General features: G+C 37.7%; 1 protein-coding gene across 7 annotated transcripts in view; it reads right to left on the bottom strand.

Annotated features, from left to right (window-relative positions):
• Nucleotides 1–9929: 9929 nt before the first annotated feature.
• Nucleotides 9930–20017, bottom strand: part of EPHA6 (EPH receptor A6) — a 444142-nt gene continuing 434054 nt past the window's right edge. For all 7 annotated transcript variants that reach the window (XM_027698393.1, XM_027698390.1, XM_027698394.1 and 4 more), the window contains 3 exons: nt 15615–15808; nt 13487–13636; nt 9930–10518 (listed from right to left, as the gene is read on the bottom strand). In XM_027698393.1, the coding sequence (XP_027554194.1) occupies nt 10404–10518; nt 13487–13636; nt 15615–15808 (459 nt within the window). In that variant the 3' untranslated portion in view covers nt 9930–10403. The remainder of the gene's footprint in view (nt 10519–13486; nt 13637–15614; nt 15809–20017) is intronic.

Below are 20017 nucleotides of genomic sequence, written 5' to 3'. Positions count from 1 at the left end.
GCTGTATGTGCATTTTGACAAGACGCTTATCAGGGCATAAATGTTCAGTGGTAAGCACAGAAGAGGCCTCTGTGATTAAGCATTCTCTAGCTGAAAAAAAACACCATCACCCTGAAGCATCTCAAGTGTTAGAACATATTGCTGGTCCATCTTTATTAGTACACCACCCTATTTAAGCAGCTGGGTTGTTTTTTGCATGATCATGTATGACAGGCTTCACTGTGTATCATTATATTAGTAACTTAAGGCAAAACAAACACCATTAACTCAAAAATAACCACCAGAACTGTAACTTTTATTTGCTAATAAATATCTTAATAAACAGGCTTACCCCATCTGTAAGACCTGATAATGCCTCTTAGGAAATCATAGAAAAATAAAATACAATAATAATCAATAACTTGTACTTTGTACAAAAATCTCATTATGTTGCTCAGCAGGTAGTTTTGCCAAACCCCATATTCTTGCTGTAAAGAGATGGCATATGTAATGCAATTCACCTTAAAAACACTCTAATGTTGAGAGCTGAGCATTCTATTACACTATTAACTTGTAGGCATGCCAGCACATGAAAATTTACATGGAACATCATATTATTGTAGGAATAGAATAATCATTTAAAAAAAAAGAAGATAACACCAACTTTTCAGTAAATAATAACAACTTCACGTCTAATGTAAATTCCCCTTGGGACTGCAAATCAGTACAGTAAGCTTTTTATTTCATGGATATTCCTACAGTTCTGTTATAAACAGGCAAAAAGGCAGAAAGAAAATGCAGTGGGAACGTGTATGGGAGATATATAAGAGAAGGAAAGTAATTCTGAGGAGGGAGGCAGTCCCAGGGGGAAACCAACGACACCGGCTGTGAAATGTTCAGTCTCCCAGAACGAGCAGATCCTGTCTGTGGTGTGCAAGGCTACACGAGTTCAGAACTGATGGAGATGCAGCTCAGAGGTGCAGAACCCCCGGTACTGCAGTACCAAGGCTGCTTGGCTGTGAGATGAGTGGTGAAGACTGAGCCACAGGGAGCTGTCATTGTTCAAACAAGTCTCGGTAAGAGGAAAAGAAGCAGTGGCAAAACAAGGGGTCTTTAAAGAAAAGGTGACTACTGGTAAGGATATGAGATCAGTGCTGAGGCCACGGTTTGTTTGTAAAATAGTTTGCGAGTATTATGATTATACCATTGCTTTTGAAGCCATCTACCTTTAAAGTTTTGACATGGCTGCTTAAATATATAATCTAAAGTGTCTGTCATCAAATATTTATTCATATATACACATACATTGATACATTTTATGGCTATGCTAGAACAGCAAACTATGAAGAGCAGTCATATTTAGTTGTGTACAATCTAATTTCACAGAAGAGACAGAGATTAAAACCCCTTTTAATTCAGATACGTTTAAAACCAACACACAGAAATAGATAGAGGCTATCCTGAGAAAACATACCAACTGTGTTATCTTCCAAGAGTAAATCAAAGCTCAGTTTTGGAAGGTAGTAAAATATTTTTCTTGTTTTTCTTTTTTTTCTGTGAGTCAAAGTAGTTTGTTTTTTCTAAAAATGTGATGAAAAAATGAAAACAGTTAATTCTAACTAGATCAATGAATGCTGCTTTTCTACAAAATAAACTATTGCCTTTCAGTAAATAGGGTTTCACATGATCCTTTAAAGATTTTTTTTCCTTGCTAAACTACAGGTGCAATCCTGAGAAGTGCAGAGAAGTTACTGAAGTCAATAGGAGTTATACTGCACCAAAGAACAAGCCCTTTTTGTGAGTCTCTGGGTTTTCAGTCACATGTTGCTGTGTGTGATGTAACTGATACCAGCAGAGAATTTTGACATTGGCCTTAACAGAAGCCAGATGGAAGGCTATAGGTGAGAGCAACATACTCTGAATCCAGTCCCTTCACCAGAGTTACCAAAGAAACACCTTTTCCCACTTTTAATACGAAATAAACCTCTCTACCTTAGAAAAGTTGGGAGAAGAAATTGCTGCGGAAGAAATGCTGATAAAAATGCTACACTGCCAATTCAAGTTAACTGTTTCTTGGGGACAGGCAGATAGGAAATCATGGCCATAAGCTTTAAAATGCCTACAGGTTTACTTGTTGGGAATCTTGGAGTAGGATGGTTTTCTTGAGATAGAGAATTAATGAAAGAATCCAATCAACAGATCCACTAAGAGGGCATTAGTTATTTTATTTGCTACTGTGCCTTTCATTGCCTGGAAAATCTCAAAACTTAGACTGCAATGCACTAGGAGTATGAAGCAGCTTGTTCAAAGAGGCAAATGCTCAGCCAGGACTTCCATTGTGAGGGGGAGATCATATTGCATAATGGTTTAAGATTAGGAAAGAAGAAAGATAGACAAATCCTATTTGTTTTGTAGCTTCTGTTTGTTTGATGGGGGTGGTTATTTTATCCTGAATTTAAATCCAGAAGTCTGGGGAGTTATCTGAGGGAAAAAACCCCACAAACCCAAATCATTCATGTTAGATACTCTATTAGATGTGGAGATAATTTTAATTACTTATTCCAAAGTCAGAGTTGACCATTCCAGGTAAAACAACAGTGCAGCAACCAGCTTTTGCACCTTGCAGTTTATCTTTGCCATGTTGAGGGCAACCATGGCCTATTTGATCACATCCCTGAGGTAGTGGCCTTGTCTTTTAGGCTCAGTTCACTCTCTTCTCCCCTGTTAAATGAGGCCATCCATTCCACACAAATCTGTAAAAACCTTTGATTTAAAACCTGTTTCAGTCTATTGACATCATCTTATGGGTATAACTGACTTTGGGTCGTGCCCTGAAGAACCTGAAACGCTTCAATAGAGAAATTGAAACTAGCAAAAGGTTCTGGCGATCCATTTTGAGTGACAAGACAGCACGTGTCCTAATAAGTGCTGGTTCACCAACAGCAAATCAGCCTTGACAGTAGTGGGGTGAAAGAGAGTCTGTTTGGGGAGTTGAAGCTTACACACAGTGTGTATGACACCCCACTGCCACAGAAGTCAGTAGCAAACTCCCATGGATTTTGATCACAGCAAGCATATTGCCTGTTGACACAGAAACATTTAATTCCTCACAGTTAGATCACTGTCCCAGGAATTACTCTATCAAGAAGGTTATTAAAATCACTCAGCAGGATTTGGAAACACGGGGTGTTTAGAGCAGAACCTTCCCAAGACAAAAATAGAACTTGTGAATTTGACATTTAGTAACTGAAATAATCTACAGATTTGGAACAATGGCTGCCCTTTGTCTTTTTCAGTTAATCTATTCTACATAGAGACTGTGATGGTAAGTTTTGCAGCTCAGAGCATTCAACTTCCTAAAGAAAAAAGAATCCTATTATGCTTTTTCTTTTTGCCTCTTAATCATTTTCAAGTCAAGCTCGGCCTGAAACTCAGTTTGCAAGCCACTCTTAACTGGATAGTTCTATTCTTCACTGTTTATTTAGGTTCCTCTCAAAAAAGTCAGTATGAAACAATAAGGACAAGTATTCATGGGTTAGAGAACTGTGTCTGCTGGACATTCTAATCTAAATAATGACAACTGTACCTAGTTTTTTTTTGTCGTAGACTGGATCCTGGAAAATCAGCAAGTAGATTTTTTTCCTATCACTCAGAGCATTATGCAGTGATGATATTGTGAAAATACTCCCCAGACTGTTTCAATGGGAACTTTTCCATCATCCACAACCAGAAATGAATATTTAGATTCCAAAGCAGATTTGTCCAAAATCTTATTTTTCAGATTCTAGATACAAGGTCAATTCTACACAGTCAAGGCCCCAGTCATCACATAGTTCAGAACACAGAGAGCTAGATTTCTCTTTGATTTGTGAGTTTTAAGTCCCAGGGTTTTTGCTTACCTACCATGCTCAACATACATGCTGCTGCTTAACATTTCTTCATTGAATTTTCGGTAATGAAGAGGTACTAATATAATATTATGGTTTATTCTCAAATTTTAATAATATCTACTTGTATATCAAGAATACGTGCAGGAGATTTTGTGATGGGGTCAGTGAATATACTGGACTCCTCAAGGAAACTATAAATGATACTGAAGTTTAAAAGAATGACAAAATATGTTATCTCATGCTGCTTTAAAAATATTTTATAGGAATTTTGATTTGCAAGTCCTGCTCATGTATGTGGTCCCATTTCAAATCAGCCTTCTTATATGAAATAAGCTGCAGAAACACATAAGTGTTTACAGATTCAGGAGTTTCTGAGCATGGCACAGCACACAGATTGTTACTGATACATGTGTGCAATCAACTACTATTCAAAGTGCTCAGATAGTTTGATATAGGTCAAAATTTTGGATGGGAATAGAGTAGAACACGTGTGAAAACCTCAAATTACTTTGAGACTGATCTTTTTAATATATTTTTTCCCCTGTGTCTTCAGTGTCAGAACTTGCATTTTTATTCCAGTTTAATTACACAGGTATGAAAAGTCAGATAATATGCTAAATGCCTGTGGAAGAGAGAGGTACTTGGGAAATCTCTTTCATGAAATAAAGGTACGAGATACTCATGTAGGATATTTAAAGGAACACAGACACAAATAGATTTCACTGAACTGACATTACATTATTTCACATATAAAATATGGAAATATATTTTAACTCATCCATTTTTCAACCTTATGTTTTTCATAATTTTTGTTAGTTTTCCTTTCTAAAATGCAGTACATCTTTTTCTACTATATGCTGGCGTATCCTTACTCATACTCCCTTTAAAGTTTCCCTTATTTTAGCCTCCAAAGTGTCTATAAATGGCTAATTAAAAGAAAATAATTTATATACTGCTTAAACATCTTTGGTGACTTCAACAGAGGAGCCCAAACTTTTTATAGCATGGACTATATCTTATTATAATAACAATTATTATAATAATAATGCCTCCCCTGTGTGATCACTGATTTCCACAGTAATTAGTTGTTCTCTGGAAGGGAACCAGTAGGAAGGGGTTGGGTGAGGTGGCAGTAGAAGGGTAATCAGCTTTCTGTAAGCCAGTTTGAAAATGTTTTTTTTCTGCCAGTGGAGGAAAAGAGAGGCTGTCCCTTTCCAGATAACAACCCAAGGAAGTTTGGGAAGAGCTACACACATACAGTGCATGCCATTAAACATTTTAAAAGCCAATGGAGCAGATCAACCCCATTATTGTTATTGGTAATAGGTAATTAATTTGTAGATTTGAAAAACCTCAGACGTGATGATATACGTTATATTTACAGTTCTTTATGTACATATAGACAAATGTTTTATAAGCCTAATGTGTTTGCCTTATCCAGGTTCATAATCTGAGGAACTATATACAACCATAGCACTCATGGATGAGCAATGTGCACCACTAAATACAGTATTTGATGGTAGAAGATGTGTGTGAGCTGTGAGTACCTGCAACTCTCTTATACAACTCTTTTGTGGTTTTGTTAGAGCTACTTGGCACGATATGGACAGTTCTTCCCTTTTTGCTTTATTGTAGGCTTTAGAGATTCTTTTTTCCTTTTCAGTACTGATTCATTTGTCTCCCCAGGAGATTTCAAGATCATTGTCCTACTAAGAGTTAGCCCAGCCCAATATGTCTTTCCCTCATTCTCAAAAAAAAAAAAAAGAGTACCATTATAAAAAAATTAAAAAAAATTATCCTTGCCATTTATTCAAGAAAGATCAATTACAACTGGTAAACAAGGATATTCTGGAAGAAAACTATTTAACAGAATACAGTGCTCTTCAACCATGTGCAAATGCCATAAGTGTCTCTATTTGTAGTACTTTCCCTAGAATATGCAGTGGAAGACAGACTTTTTATTATGACCATAACTAAAGATGTGTTGGACTGGATTAGAAGTGAGTTCTCTGTGCTGATCCAGTCCCCTGGGGTCATTCTGACATGGAAATTGCTGAGATTAGTAGAGTCTCACTGGGCACCTTCACAGTCCCAGCTACTCCACGTGGTAAATCCCAACTGCACCTGGATAAAGGGCGTCTGTATGTTACTTATGACCCACCTTTGGATCCTGCAGGAATCTGAACTGAAAAAGAAATCATTGAAGCCCATGTTAGGCTCATTATGTAAAAAAATGGCAAATGGATAGTCAGTCTTAAATTATGTAAAAATCAAAGTACTGCAGTCTGTGAGTTCTGTGCCAGAATAATCCAACTAACACCTAGCACAAATTTAGAGAAGAATGTTTGTCCAGAGCAACTTATTTCAATTAGTTGCTGAGTTGCACTGATTGAAATTAAAGGACTGCCTTATGCTGAAAAGTCCTGGCTGATGTCCTAAAGCATAGCATGTGTCTAAGCTTTTATTGGACAGACACTGGATTTATGTTCCTGGAAAACAAAAAGGATAACTTTTGTCTAAAAAAAATTTAAGTTACATCACCCAATTCTCTTCCTTTCACCTCATGGCATCCTATTGTTTCTCAGTAATTCTAGAATCTACTAAACAATTCAGTTTTAACATCAGCATTATGAACAAGATCCTCTCTTTTTCACAGGTTCAGCATAAGGACTGGATACAATTATGGCATGAGATTCATCTGACTGAGCACAGATGGCTGGATATGAGCTATCACTGAATGCAGAGAAACAGGTGCTTCTTTAGCACCTAACCCAGAAGTAAATAGTTTTATTTATAGATAGATAGATAGATAGAATTTTCAGATGACTCACATCTTACAGGAGCCCACTTCAGTGATTAAAAGGGAGCCTTGGGTGACGAGCTCAAATGCAGACCTCCAAAATTAGGTCGGAAGGATTCCTCCCAGCAGGTCTCAGGTCTCTGACTGACAAGTGGGGGTAGTAAGGATGACTGATATGGTTTCCAGGTTAGGTGACCACTCCACTTGGCTGCATGTCCAGGTTGGTTGTCAGTCAGCTTTGGAAGCACTGGGATTGGCCACACGATGGAAAGGGGTGGGATGCACGTACCAGCCAAGAGACACTGCCCTGGTCCTGCTCAGCAGTCAAGGCCCTCACTTAAGCTGCCTTGGAGGCTTAAGTGATACACAAGTATCACTGGGTGGTAATAGTGCCCATAGATGATTTTATTCTAGATCAATGAAATCAGAGCTGTGAGAAAAATCTACACATGAATATTACTTATAAATAACTTAGAATTATGTCTTTATGATGCCCACATTTTAATGCCTTTTCTTTTGTTGTTGTTGCTTTATTTTGTGAACTTTCAATGACTGCTTTTAGTCATGAAGCACTCAGTAATGTGGGCCAGATTCTCAGAAACAGCCTACTAAATTTGCTTAAATTTGTCAAATTTAAATTCCAGCTGCATACTGCAATATGCAGGCTAATTAGAGCTAATTTTCACCTGAAGAAAGTATCCACTGTAACAAAGAAAGTTAGTCTAATTTCACATATACATTTGTGGCCTGCACAGAATTAAGCTCACATTTGAAAAATAACACCTGTTAGGTTTTTTGTTTGTTTTTAAATGAAAAAATAGGAAAGAAACCCCAAACCAAGAGTAGACTTGGAATCAGCACAAGAGCAAATAAAATGTTTCCAAAATGAGGAAAATGTAAATTTGATCAAGATAACTATTATAAAAGTGTCATACTGCGCCACAACAACAACAGAAAAACAAACTGTATAAACCCACAAAATCCTGGATTTACAATGTTATTAATAAATGTCCTCACTCAAAGAATCCCTTGTTCTTTCCTTTCTGGTTACCCAAACACTGGTTATATAAAAAATATATCTGATTAATAAATGTTTTAATATTGTTATATTTTTTCTATTGAAAATATATTTTCAGTAGTGTGATAAATTTAGAAATATATTTTCATGAAATATATCCAAGTTGTGTGCATGTAACAATGTCATTCTGCCAATTCTCACTACCAGGAATGAAAAATCTTGCAAAAGACAATCTGAAAGTGCACATACATGGTTTGGATCAGTGATGGATGGTTTTGAAACCCCATTAACAAATAGCAGACTCGCACCTCATCAGTAATGTATTTAATTGTGGGAGAGGCTTCTTCCACACATGTCCCATTGTTGGCCCATGGAAGCAATGGCAAGCAAAATGGATAATTAAATGATAAAGGAAAATCAGCTTTTAAATTACTCTGGGCTTCAGGTAAGTATGATTTTCTTTCCATAAGAGAACCTTTACCAAAAAATTATTCAGATGTGGAATCGGGGTGGAATTTTTCAAGTGACAGTCACAGAAAAGAACAGATACTTTTTTCCCTCCACTAAAGGCCTGTGATCCTACAAAACACACGTGCTTGTGCAGTCCTACTGAGTTAAGGAGGACTGCTCATGCTGGCAAAATTACCTTTGTAGCTAGAACAGGACTGGAGCTGCCCTGCTTTAAACAAGCTCATCCAATTGGCATTGTGGAACACCCCAGTGAATCTTGATCTTTATGAAACTTGCTCCTCAGTTAAACCTGCCTTTTTATTTTTTTTTAAAATGAAAGAAAGGAAAGTTTACTTAGTGCACTGTTGTTATCTCTTCTAAATTAATGCAGTTATTCCAACATAAAGTGACAACAGCAAATCAGGCCTAGCGTGTCTTACTCTGTGATCTGGTTGGAAGCATTATCTTTTTTGCGTTACTTTCTGATTTTTGTTCTTTGCCACTGATACGCAATGGCAGCCTTTTCCAAGAGTTAGGAAATACATTTACAAGTTGCAAATTAAGCAGTAAATATCGTTATGATTGCATAAAGTAGTCAGCTCATTTTGATATACACACATATTATACTAATTACCCAAGATGCACGTTTCAACAGAAGAGTTGTAAGGCTCGAGTATACTGGAATGCCACATAACTCAAAAATATCCTCCAAACCACTTAAAAGCCAACAAAAAGCATCTGCAGCCAGGTTACATGTGACATGCATTGTAGATCTGTGTGTGGTTTTACAGCACACAGACATGCGGTCGTTCCCCTGTTCCCAGTAGTGCATATCCCATGCAAAAATTTGGAAGTGTAGCCCAGCACGTCCGTGTGAGTTGTCTGAATAAAACATGAAAGCTGTAAGTCTTAAGAGAGGTACAAATATTATGTCAGGCCTTTGCAGACATTTTCTTGCATGTAAATATGGCTATTGAAGGGTTCTAAAGGTAATTATCATGGATGTCCTTTAGATATCTGTACTAAATGAAGATCCAGCCTGTAGTGACCAGAGCTCCATTTCAGCAGAATCTGCTTTTTCGCTTCTAAAAGCAGTCAGAAGCAGAGTCAAGGCAACATGTTACCACACTGCTGTCCTACATCTCCTTTCCTGCCCGTGTACAAGACAACTGAATCCTGCAGCGTGTAACTTCCAGCATCAGCGGGTGGTTGTACCACTGCCCTCAACTGGAGGAGGACACGGCTGGCCTGCTCCCACGGGAATCACCACATCACCCCACTGATGGCTGGCCCTCTAAGGTCTGCTACTGCTGGTGGGAATTATGCCCACGTCCAAGTGGCAGAGACCTGCATTTCTGGAACAGAAAGCTTTCTGAAGTCTGTGTGGCCACAATACAGCTGACAACCGTGTTTTATATGTGGTCATGGAAACGTTACAATCAGTTTTCTGGTGAATATTTGCCATGTAGTAGAAGCAAATGCTGAGTATTACATGAAAAAAAACCAACAACGAAGGATGGTGAGGAATCGCAGGGATGAACATGTTTTCCAACCTAATCATAAAAATTTAAAGCATAAAAAGTGTCGAGTGCTGAAGTAATTAAAAATCAAGGACCTTCCTTAAGATTTCAAACAGATTACTCTCATTATCCTTCCAATTATTCACACAATGAAAACTCGCTACATAAAATCATCAGTCGTTTCTGCAAACAATAGTAATATTTTGAGGCACCATCTTACCAGCTTTCAAACTATTATAAAGTAATATAATGATAGGACCCATACATTTGGATTTAATTAAGAGATAAAATAAATATTTATGTTAAACTTCTTTTTGATTGCACATTTGGTATTGGAAGTTACATGGTCACAGAACATGAAAGAAGTCAAATACTTTTTTGATCTACCAGCAAACTCTAAATACATCGATAAAGAAGCCACACCAGGCCAAATAGATTACTACTTTCAAGTAAGTTCATGAAAGTTTCCCAAATACTGTTATACAAAGTTACACATCCATGCTGAGTTATTCATCAATGTGTAGCAAGAGTCTTGCAGTAGGCCAGGATTTTATCGGCAGATAACTGGTGGAGGAGCTGTGCAGTGTGATTAAAAACTCCGGTTTGGAAGCATTAACACTGAAGTACTTGTATAGTCTGAACAGGAGACTGCAGTCCTCGAAGTTGGGAAGAGCAGAAGGAAAGAATGAGAATATTTTTCCATTTTAGAAATGCTGAGGCACAAAACACAGTTGGTTCTAGTACTTTCATACATGAAATCCTTTCTCCTGTATGTGCATCATGTGTAACCGCAAAGTCTGTAAACTGCTGACTATTCGTCTCTGGTGTCCAATGAGTACAACTCCAATTCTTCTAATGTCACTGCAAGATAGAAAGTTTCATCTTGGATGCAAGTATAGTAAAGCCTGTTGTACATAAAAGAATATAAATGTGTGATGAACTGCTCTTTTTTAACCTTCCTGACTGGGTCATATAAGAAAGCTGCAAATGTTCAAGTTTTCTCGACCTGCCAATTTCAATTTTTTAAAGACAGTCATTTAAGAAAAAGAATCTAATTAAAAAAAAAAAAGGCAGTTAGAACACTGGGGCTTTTGTGATAGTAACCATCAAGTAATTTTTCCAAGTCTTGAGGAATAACCTGGGAGGTGGGTTCTAAAACTCTTCACATTTTTAGTAATGTTGTAGTAGCAAATGTTTCCTACTCATATTTGCAAAACATTGGGGCTGTTACACTCCCTATTGCAGTCCTGAGACAGAAATAACAGACAGGGGTTGTGCTTCTGACGATTTGGAGAATGGTAATTGAGAGATGGTCTAAAGTCAAACCAGCAGTGAATCTTCCAGCCTGACCCAGATTTCCCTCCCAATTTCCCTTCATCTCATCTAGACCTGTGCCCCAGAGCGGGGAGCTCACCCACAGAGCTTTGGCAGGAATGAAGTTAAGAACCCTCAGAGTTCACCACAATCCACTAGTTTAGTTGTTCTATAAACATCCCCAACTGCAAGATGCTGGGAAAAGACCACAGAGGTGATGAGGGCAGGAAACTTCAGATACGCCTTGTCAATTGTGCAAATCCCACACTGTGACATACATAGACAGTGCTTGTTTAGATATCCTAAATGTTTGAGGATACAGCTGGTAAAGGAGCTCTTGGGGTGAGGCACGACCTTTATGAGCTTCAGATTTTCAGTTCAAGATACCTGCCTCTGTATCCTCCAGATGAAGACCCAATGGATAACTGGCAACTATTATGTACTTAGACTTAATGTCCACGCAAGGGATGATACACAACACTTGAGGTCAGCAGGGGCTGGGCAAAAATATTGAGAATCTGAGAAGCTAAAAGCAGTCAGCTAAAAGAATAAAGCTTTGCAGTGAAGAGTAGTATTAGAAATGCAAGACCAGTGCTTAGCACTTAGCAAGGAAGGCCTGATAAAGCACAGAAAGAAGCCAGCAGGTCTTGAGTATGGGAGGTTATTTGAAGAAAGAAGGGATCTTACAAAATATTGAAGTGGTATCTAAAGAAAGAAAGTAGAAAGGATGATAACCTTAGATTATCTGTAAAAGCACGGTAAGACAGGCTAAAGCAGAACTTCAGGAAAAAACAGAAAAAAAACCTAACAAATGAAGTAATACCAAAAATAAAAATCATAATAAATATTTTTTGCAGACTCACTGGGTACCAGAAACCTGCCAGAAAGTCTGTAGAATCTAATGACAATTTGGGTATAAAAGAGCTCTGGAAGACTGGCCACTGTTGGAAGACTAAACCATTTATTTATGTTGGCATTCACTGCAGAAAGAATTGAAGTGACTCCTATCCCAGATCCTTTCTGGGGGACTTGCCAGAGTATCTGTCTGAAGTTGAGAGGTTATAGGACAAACTGAAAAACAAGCACCAACCCATCTCCAGAATGAGACTATATTTAGCCAAGAGTTCTAAAAGATGGAATAGTGGAACAAGGATGAAATAGTGCAATCACTAACAGGGATGTGAGAGTGGGAGTTTATCAGCTCAAAAATTTCTTGGTGCCTGAGGCATGGAGTGTGGTACCAGACAAAATGTTTCCAGGGAAGATCTGTGGAGCCACGGACCTGCGAGTCTGCAATCATTACAGGGCATAACAGAAACTACAGTAAAGCATGGAATTATTGATGCTTGGATAAATGATCTACCTGACTCACCACGGCATTTGCAAAGAAAAGTTCTGTTTTAGAAGATTACCTGTTTCCAGTGGAGCATATGTATGGATGAAGGTGATTCATTTAATACACCTCACTTGGCTTTCCAAAAACTTTAGAGAAGATTCCTCATAAAAGCTTTATAATGAAAATAAGGGGCAATTATTATGTAATACAAGGTGTAGCAAAATATGTAGCATAAGGTAGTCTTTGTGTGACTAAATTACAGGTTTAAAGACAGGAGGTTAGGAGTAAATTGTGAGGTGTTACAACGTTGTTATTGATAGAAATCTGCAGGCACCTAGGCTGAGATAATGTTGAACATTATTGTTCAACGAATCAGTAAATGGTCTGGAAAAACAGGTGAGCACAGAGGTGGAAAAGTCATCTGGTGAGTCTGAATTGTTCAGGGTTGGAAGGGAAAGGACTGCCTGTGAAGAGTTTTAGAAGGATCTTATAAGACAATGACTGTGCCATAAAGCAGCAGCTGAAATTCACTGTAGGTGACACTGTAGGTCACTGAAGTGACACACACAGGAGAAAACCAGTCCTTACCTCCCATGGACAACTGGTGAATCTTAACTGATCCCATTATTAAAACAAAGTGTCCCAGCATCAAATAAAAGATTAGGAATTAATGGGAAGGGAATAGAAAGTAAAATAGATCCTATCAGCATCTACCATATTAATCCATAGTTTGCCCAAACACTTATATAGTGGGTGGAGGGTTTTCATTAAAGAAACAATTGAGTGGTATCAGACATTATTGAAAAAGGGCCTCAAGGTGTGGAACAACTTCCTCATGAGGACTGATGTGGACTTGATGATATCCATAACAAAGTAAGAAATTATTTTTGCCATTGACTTCAGTGGTCTAGATCAAAACTGATTCCCCAAGAAACACACTCACTGCCTGGCCTTTGGTTATGTTTGGTGTTGTCACAGAATGAAATTATTAGTTCTGGGTCTCTTCATCATCTATTTCTCTTGTGTTGTTTTGGTAAAAATCTGTGTTTGTCTTTTGTTAGTTGAGGTAGGAAATGAAAAGAAAGCCCTGTTCCATACTTCACAATAGCTATGTCACTGCAGCATCCAAACAAATTCAGATTAATTAGTCACTGTAGGGATAATAGATTACATACTTACTCAATATTCATTCTTGAGACCATATCCAAAGTTGTGAAACCTGCTGCCATGAAGTTATTTTTATACTGACCCATTTTTATGGAGTCCAGCCAGTCACTGACTGACACAAACAAAGGATATTCTGGAACTTCACCAGGTGAATCTGGCATTCTGTAAAAAACAAGACGCAAAGGTTACCGAAGCAGTACAAAATATGACACCCAATTTACTCTGGTAGACGTTGTTTTTACTGAAAGGCAGAAGGAATGAGAGAGGAGCCTGAGCTGTAAAGGTCAGATATGAACTGAAGATTTCTTTAACCTGTTGTCTAAAACTTATAAATCATGTCACTCTGCCAAGTTACACTACTTAAACAGAACATTTTGTTAAAGAACTGCAGCTCAGTAACAAGCTGAGGAAAAGGCCTCTCCCACTGCTCTTATTTTTGTTCCCATAGAATGTTTCTTTACACATCATTGTGTTCAGGATTATAGTAATTTGTTAATGCAGTAGTCAAAGTAGAGGACAAAGGGAATTTAACATGAGGTGCAATTTAAAAAATTAGAACACCCTGAGATGATTTTTACATTTATCTACAACTCCCCCCCAAAATGGCTCCTTATTGTGATACCATTATGCTACAGGAACACTTTGATTACAGCGTTCAAAAGCTCAAACTCACCCTAAAAGCAGCAAAAAGAACAAAATGTTATATCTTTGCTTTTACATAGAATTATATAGAGTAGCAAGTAAAAAATGAAGGAGCCAATTTAGTCACATTTCTGTTGGAGTTCTTTCCCCTAATATTTTCCATATATCTGGGGTATATTTATCTGCAATAAACAGAAACAGAAAGATGGGGGAAAAAATAAGGATTCCAGTTTTGGGGCATTTATTTCTATTCTTCTGTTGTGTACCACACTTGGGAGGACTCACAACTTCAACTGACTTCATACATTTTGTGTAGAGAAGCTGTATGAAAATAATGCAGAAAACAGGCACACTGCTGTTTATAAAAGCTTCATGTTAGCCTTTAGGAGAAAGATAGCATTTATTTAAAATGAAATTTTAGACAGCAAAAGCCAGCCAACATTAACTGATGGAAGAGGACTTAGGTGTGATGTAGGAAGCAACAGAGCCTAATGTCTTAACATCCCAAGTTTCAGTCACACATATTCAAATATATTCAGTACACTGATTTTCATTTGTACTATCAAAATGATAGAGGGAGAAACTGAAGGACAGGAGAACACTGTTAGGTACAAACTGCAATTAAAGACCTACCAAGATCCCTTCCAGTCTGAATTACTCTATGTATAATTCTGTAGAATAACTGCTGACTTTCTAATTTACCCATAAAACAATAATCATTCAGATTGACTGCATCAAGCATTCTCAAATTGTTGGAAAAAACCTTCACTTCCCAAGCAGTTGAACTCAATAATAGTTCAATAAGGCATAAGTTTTTTAGATCTCAGGTAATGTTGTAAAATAAAAAGAGATAAAAATACATTACTCTGATGCTAAATAAAGTGACCCAGGTACAGGTAGCAAGTCATACATATATATGTATATATATATATATATGCACATACACAGAGAGGCCACTAACTCCAGTGGATGGACATTAAATCCAACAAGTCCCCATTAAAAATTTGTTGTGGAATAGTAATAGCACAATTTCTTATTTGGTCACTGTTGCCATTCTTCTGCAGATAAATAAAGAGTTAGCAAGCTAAGACACAGCTACTTTCTGCAGGATATTACTCCAAGGCAGTTCAGAAATTGCTTGAGCACTGTTAGATGGAGAGACAGACTGTTGAATAGAGAAAAAAAATTACAAAGAGGAAACAAGCACATAGGAGAAACACCAAAAAAACCCTAAACAACCAGGAACAAAGAGATTCACAAAGATTACAGATATAGACAGTGTACAAACAGAGATAAAAAACCCCCAAACCTGATATAATCTGCATGACTTGGGAAAAAAAGTCCCTATACAGTGTATTAACAATAATGCAAACATTAAAAAGCACTTAAAGTTATAACTTTGTGAATTCAGGGCTTTGTGGCTTTCTCCCACCTAAAACACATAATGATAGCCACTTGTGGTATATATATATATATAAAGTACCAAAAAGAGTCTTACACAAGTACATCCTCCACTAGGGTGTGAAGGGTGCTTGGGTTGCGGATCAGTTTGTCCAGGAAGCTGACAATGTCACTGAATTTTGGACGGTGGTTCCTCTCCTTTTGCCAGCAGTGAAGCATCAGCTGGTGAAGAGAAGCTGGGCAGCCCATGGGAGCTGGAAGCCTGTAGCCTTCTTCAATAGACAGGATAACCTAAAGAAATACAGTGCATGTGATTACTGGGTATTAAATGCTGAAAGGACAGTGGGAAAGCTGACAATTAGAAACCAGTGATGATAAATAATTAATGGCACAGCCACCCTCACTTTGTGCATTGCTGGGGCCTCGCTCAGGGAATCAGGACTGGCAGGAACGTGACCAGAGTAGACACGAAATATTTTGCAGGCATATGAAACACAGTAGGCACTTTTTTAGGCTCTCTGGGCATCCTCTTCAAACAGCTAAAAAAGGAGGAGGAGAATAAAGAACTAACGAACGGATAATATTCATCCACTTCGGGTTGACTTTGTACTGAAGGGAGTCACAGGGCCACAAACTAACCTGGTGTGGCCACTGGTACCACCATGCTCTAATATTTGCATCCTGGCAAAGTGCTGGTGCGTGGCAATGTCACAATACAATCAAGCACTAAAACACCTGACAAATTTACTTGGTGATGACATGTTTCTCCTGACCCTTAAAGTCTGATTAATTCAGGCAATGTCCCACACACCGAATTAACAGCGACATTATTTCTCACAGCTTCCCTCAGAAACCTGGGTTGTCCAAGGTGTTTGTGACTAAACAAAAGTTACTGAAATTATGGTATTACTGCATACCTTAAGGTATTCAGATTCAGCAGATGTAGGAAACATGTTTGGTCAGGATTTGGAAAGAAACGGGTCTAATGTCACAGATAAATCACATGTATGAAAAATTGCAATTGATCAGAGCTGAAGGAAGGCTCGTTTTTAGTAACACTAAACACTGAACACTAAAGTAGCAAAACACATTGTCTGAAAAGAAGAGTAGCAGCCCTACCTGACAGGAAGCAGCTAAAGTAGGTAAGATCCACGGAAAAATTCATGGATTCATAAAAGCTTACATGGATTCATTCCATGTAAGATTTAAAAACCAAGAGAAAAGGTCCCTAGATTCTGCAATGAGTGGCGGTTGCAGTGGGGATGATGATACAAATTACATAGTCAGGATTTTTTGCATAAAAAAAGAATGGAAAGCTACTAAGTGGTTGACCAAAACCAGAGCTACGAATAAGACCAATTCATAACCCTTCCACATAAAAATCCAACCCATGCTAAATGTTTTCTAATGTGCAAATGATTGTACAAAATATTTATAATAAGGCACTGCACTTAGGAGAAACAGACCTACTGCATTTGTACCCACTCTGCTGTAAGGAGACATCCATCATTTCCACACAGATGTATGTGCATGCTGCAGACATATTAATGCAGCTGGAAGGGGGTACATTAAACTGTTTACAGCAAATCAATGTTTTACAGCACTAGCTCTGGCTTCAATATATTCAATCTTATTTTCCTGGAATATATCCTCGTTCTCTGTTTGAATTCTGAATTAATGCTGTTGGCTCTGCTTAGCAAGGTCTAATGCTTATGCTGCAAGCATTATGCAAATAAAATAAGAGTAATGAAGCTGTGTTAGGACCTTAGCTCCTCTCCATGGCATGGCAGAAAGTGGAACAAGGCTTTTTTGGCTGTGCACAGCTGGCTGTTTGACTTTTATAAAATTAGGTGACTTGGTCCTATGTAGCATTTAGCCCTCTTGTATCCTGGTAAAACACTTATGCACGAAAAACGAGTGTTTGCGACGTGGATTTGCACAGGGTGAGTTTTAGACCCATTGGGAAGTCCGGGCTACTCCAAAGGCAGCATTCCTTGCTGGAGGGATCTCTGAATTTGCTTCACCTGTGAGTGTTAACAGGTCACATAGAGGTTGGCTTTGCACCCCCAGGGGTGACACCAAGCAGTAAATGGTATGTCAATATGCTGATCCTTCCCTCTGCCTTTCTGGCTACTTGTTGGGATTTATTTCAACTGTCCAAAATCCATACGCTGGAATAGCATAGGAAAAAGTGCCACTGGATTGCCAGGGAAATATTTGCCTCAAAACCTTGCCTGCCAATGACAAATATGCTCCCGTAGGCCCGGGGTGGGTGAAATTCAACCCCATGTGCGTGAAATTTTATTCACATTTATTTTGACATTTATTGTTAGTGTGTCTCAAGCAGTTTGTCAAAAGTGGCCTCATGAAACACAGGTACTCATGACAGTGAGGGATACAGCCAAGCTGACACTTGTCACTAAAGAGGTGATCTTTAGCAGCCCAGAAATGCAGATATCATAGCCTTTACATTTAACTGTGCCTGTTGCAAATGATGAATTTATGAAATGTATGTTGTTTTTAAGGCAACAGGAAACCTGCTCTACTTTTATGAGACATATTGCATTTACTGGAAACAACAATAAAGGGCTGATGAGGTTTTTTTCTGAAATAATTTATTCAGGAAAAATCCAAACCCAACTATAATTTTCCAGGCATATTTTCTCTGACACACTCTATTATAACATATCTTTGAAAATGAAGTTACAGTGCATTTTGTTTCCTCTCTTGTTCTAAAGGAACATTTCAGTATGAAGAGAAATGCCAGCTGGTTCTGGGATAATTATAATTTCTCATTAATAGCAGCACATTTAAAAAATAAACTGCAAATATTGCCTCATTAGTATCTCTTGTGAGGCAAGTATTATTTTTAGAGTCTAAGAAGCCAGAGTAAAGATGTGATAACTGTATAGTACTGCAATGGGAATCAAGTCTCGAAGGAAGATTTTTTTAGTTCCTTATTTATGTTTTTATATATTTATTTTAGCTCCTGCTCTGCACCTATCTTTCTGAACAGAAGAATTAGGTATCCATGTACCTAAAAGGGAAGAAATACTATATTTTTCTTAGTAATATAACATTGTATATTATATGACATCTAAAGATAATACATGTTCACTCATTTGAAATGAGTTTTTTCCTTGCCAGTTTAAGGTTGATGAAATACCACATTAATCACGAGATGGTCCAAACAACTGCATCTACAAGAAGGACACAGCAGCAGCTTTAGCAATGGGTGTAACCCTTTCCACAGTGGCAAATCAGCGCCCCACCTGTTTCAACATGGAAGAACAGGAACATGAGCTTGGTTTCTGACAACAAAAAGGCTGATTACTGGTCTCTGGTTCTGGTTTTGTGGCAAACACTTGATGGGTATGAAAGGGAGGAATAGAAACTATTAAGGAAAGGGAATATTTTTTATGGTTAACGTAGCTAATTATTTCCATGCTTTTTCATGCTTAGGCTTTTGTTTCTATAAAGGGGACCATTTTTTTATATTTTTGTATACAGATGATGTTAAACACTGGAGCCTGTTCAATACCTCTTATAATTTTTTTTGGATGTTTGACATTGTTGTAAAGCTTGACCACAGAGTTAATATTTAATGTTAATTATGATTGTCTGAACAATATAAAAATACAACATAAAACCAAAATAGTTTGAACAATATTTTATGGACTTCTACATAAAATTTACGTGTGTTTAATTTCGAAATAATTGGAAATTGGCAAAAATGACACCTGAAAATAAAGATGTAATCTTCCTGATAGTTTCATTATTAACAGTAACATAGATTCTTGCTTTCAAAAGTTAACTGACAGATTTTTTAATGAGACTGAGACAGAAGAGAATCCGTAGGGACATTGTCCCTGTGTCCTGTGACATCTGAAAAATCTACCAGAAGGGAGAGGCAGCTGCTCCTGCCTCATGGTACAGAGCCAATCCCAGGCACCTGCCAAGTGTTTTGATATCTGTAAGTTGAAAGAATTGTATTAGGGTAAGGTTTGTTTTTTTTTTTTTTACTATTACAAGAAACTTTCAGGAGCGTAAGGAATTTTATTCTTCTTGCTACAGTAGTTTTCTTGCATACCAATTACAATCCATTAAATATTCTTTTTTTTTTCCCTTTTCTTTTTGAATATTGTAGCTCTGCAACATGCACTGATTTATAGAGTGGCTCTAACAGGTGTCCCAGGAGACTTCGCTCACAGCTGTTCTACAAACCAAATGCATGGAATATAAATCTTCCTTCCCTCACACGAGCATTAGCAAGCCAGGCTCTTAGCACAATCTGTTCATCAGTACACTAGTTTCATTGGAAAGTTCAATATCTTGGCTAATGTTTATTAATTAAGCAATAAGACACGACAGACTGTGCAGCAGCCCTAATTAATGGACACCTCTGGTGCCTGCCACACATCTAAGAAGTGCATTAATCAGCACCAACACAGGTCGGAAGTGACTTACCCCAATAATAAAATGGTTATTTACTTACACAAG

Source organism: Neopelma chrysocephalum, unplaced genomic scaffold, assembly GCF_003984885.1.
Source record: "Neopelma chrysocephalum unplaced genomic scaffold, ASM398488v2 Primary Assembly neopelma1_126, whole genome shotgun sequence".
NCBI classification, from domain to species: Eukaryota; Metazoa; Chordata; class Aves; order Passeriformes; family Pipridae; genus Neopelma; species Neopelma chrysocephalum.
The sequence above is the reverse complement of the archived record's forward strand: the minus strand, read 5'-3'. Positions and strand labels throughout refer to the sequence as shown.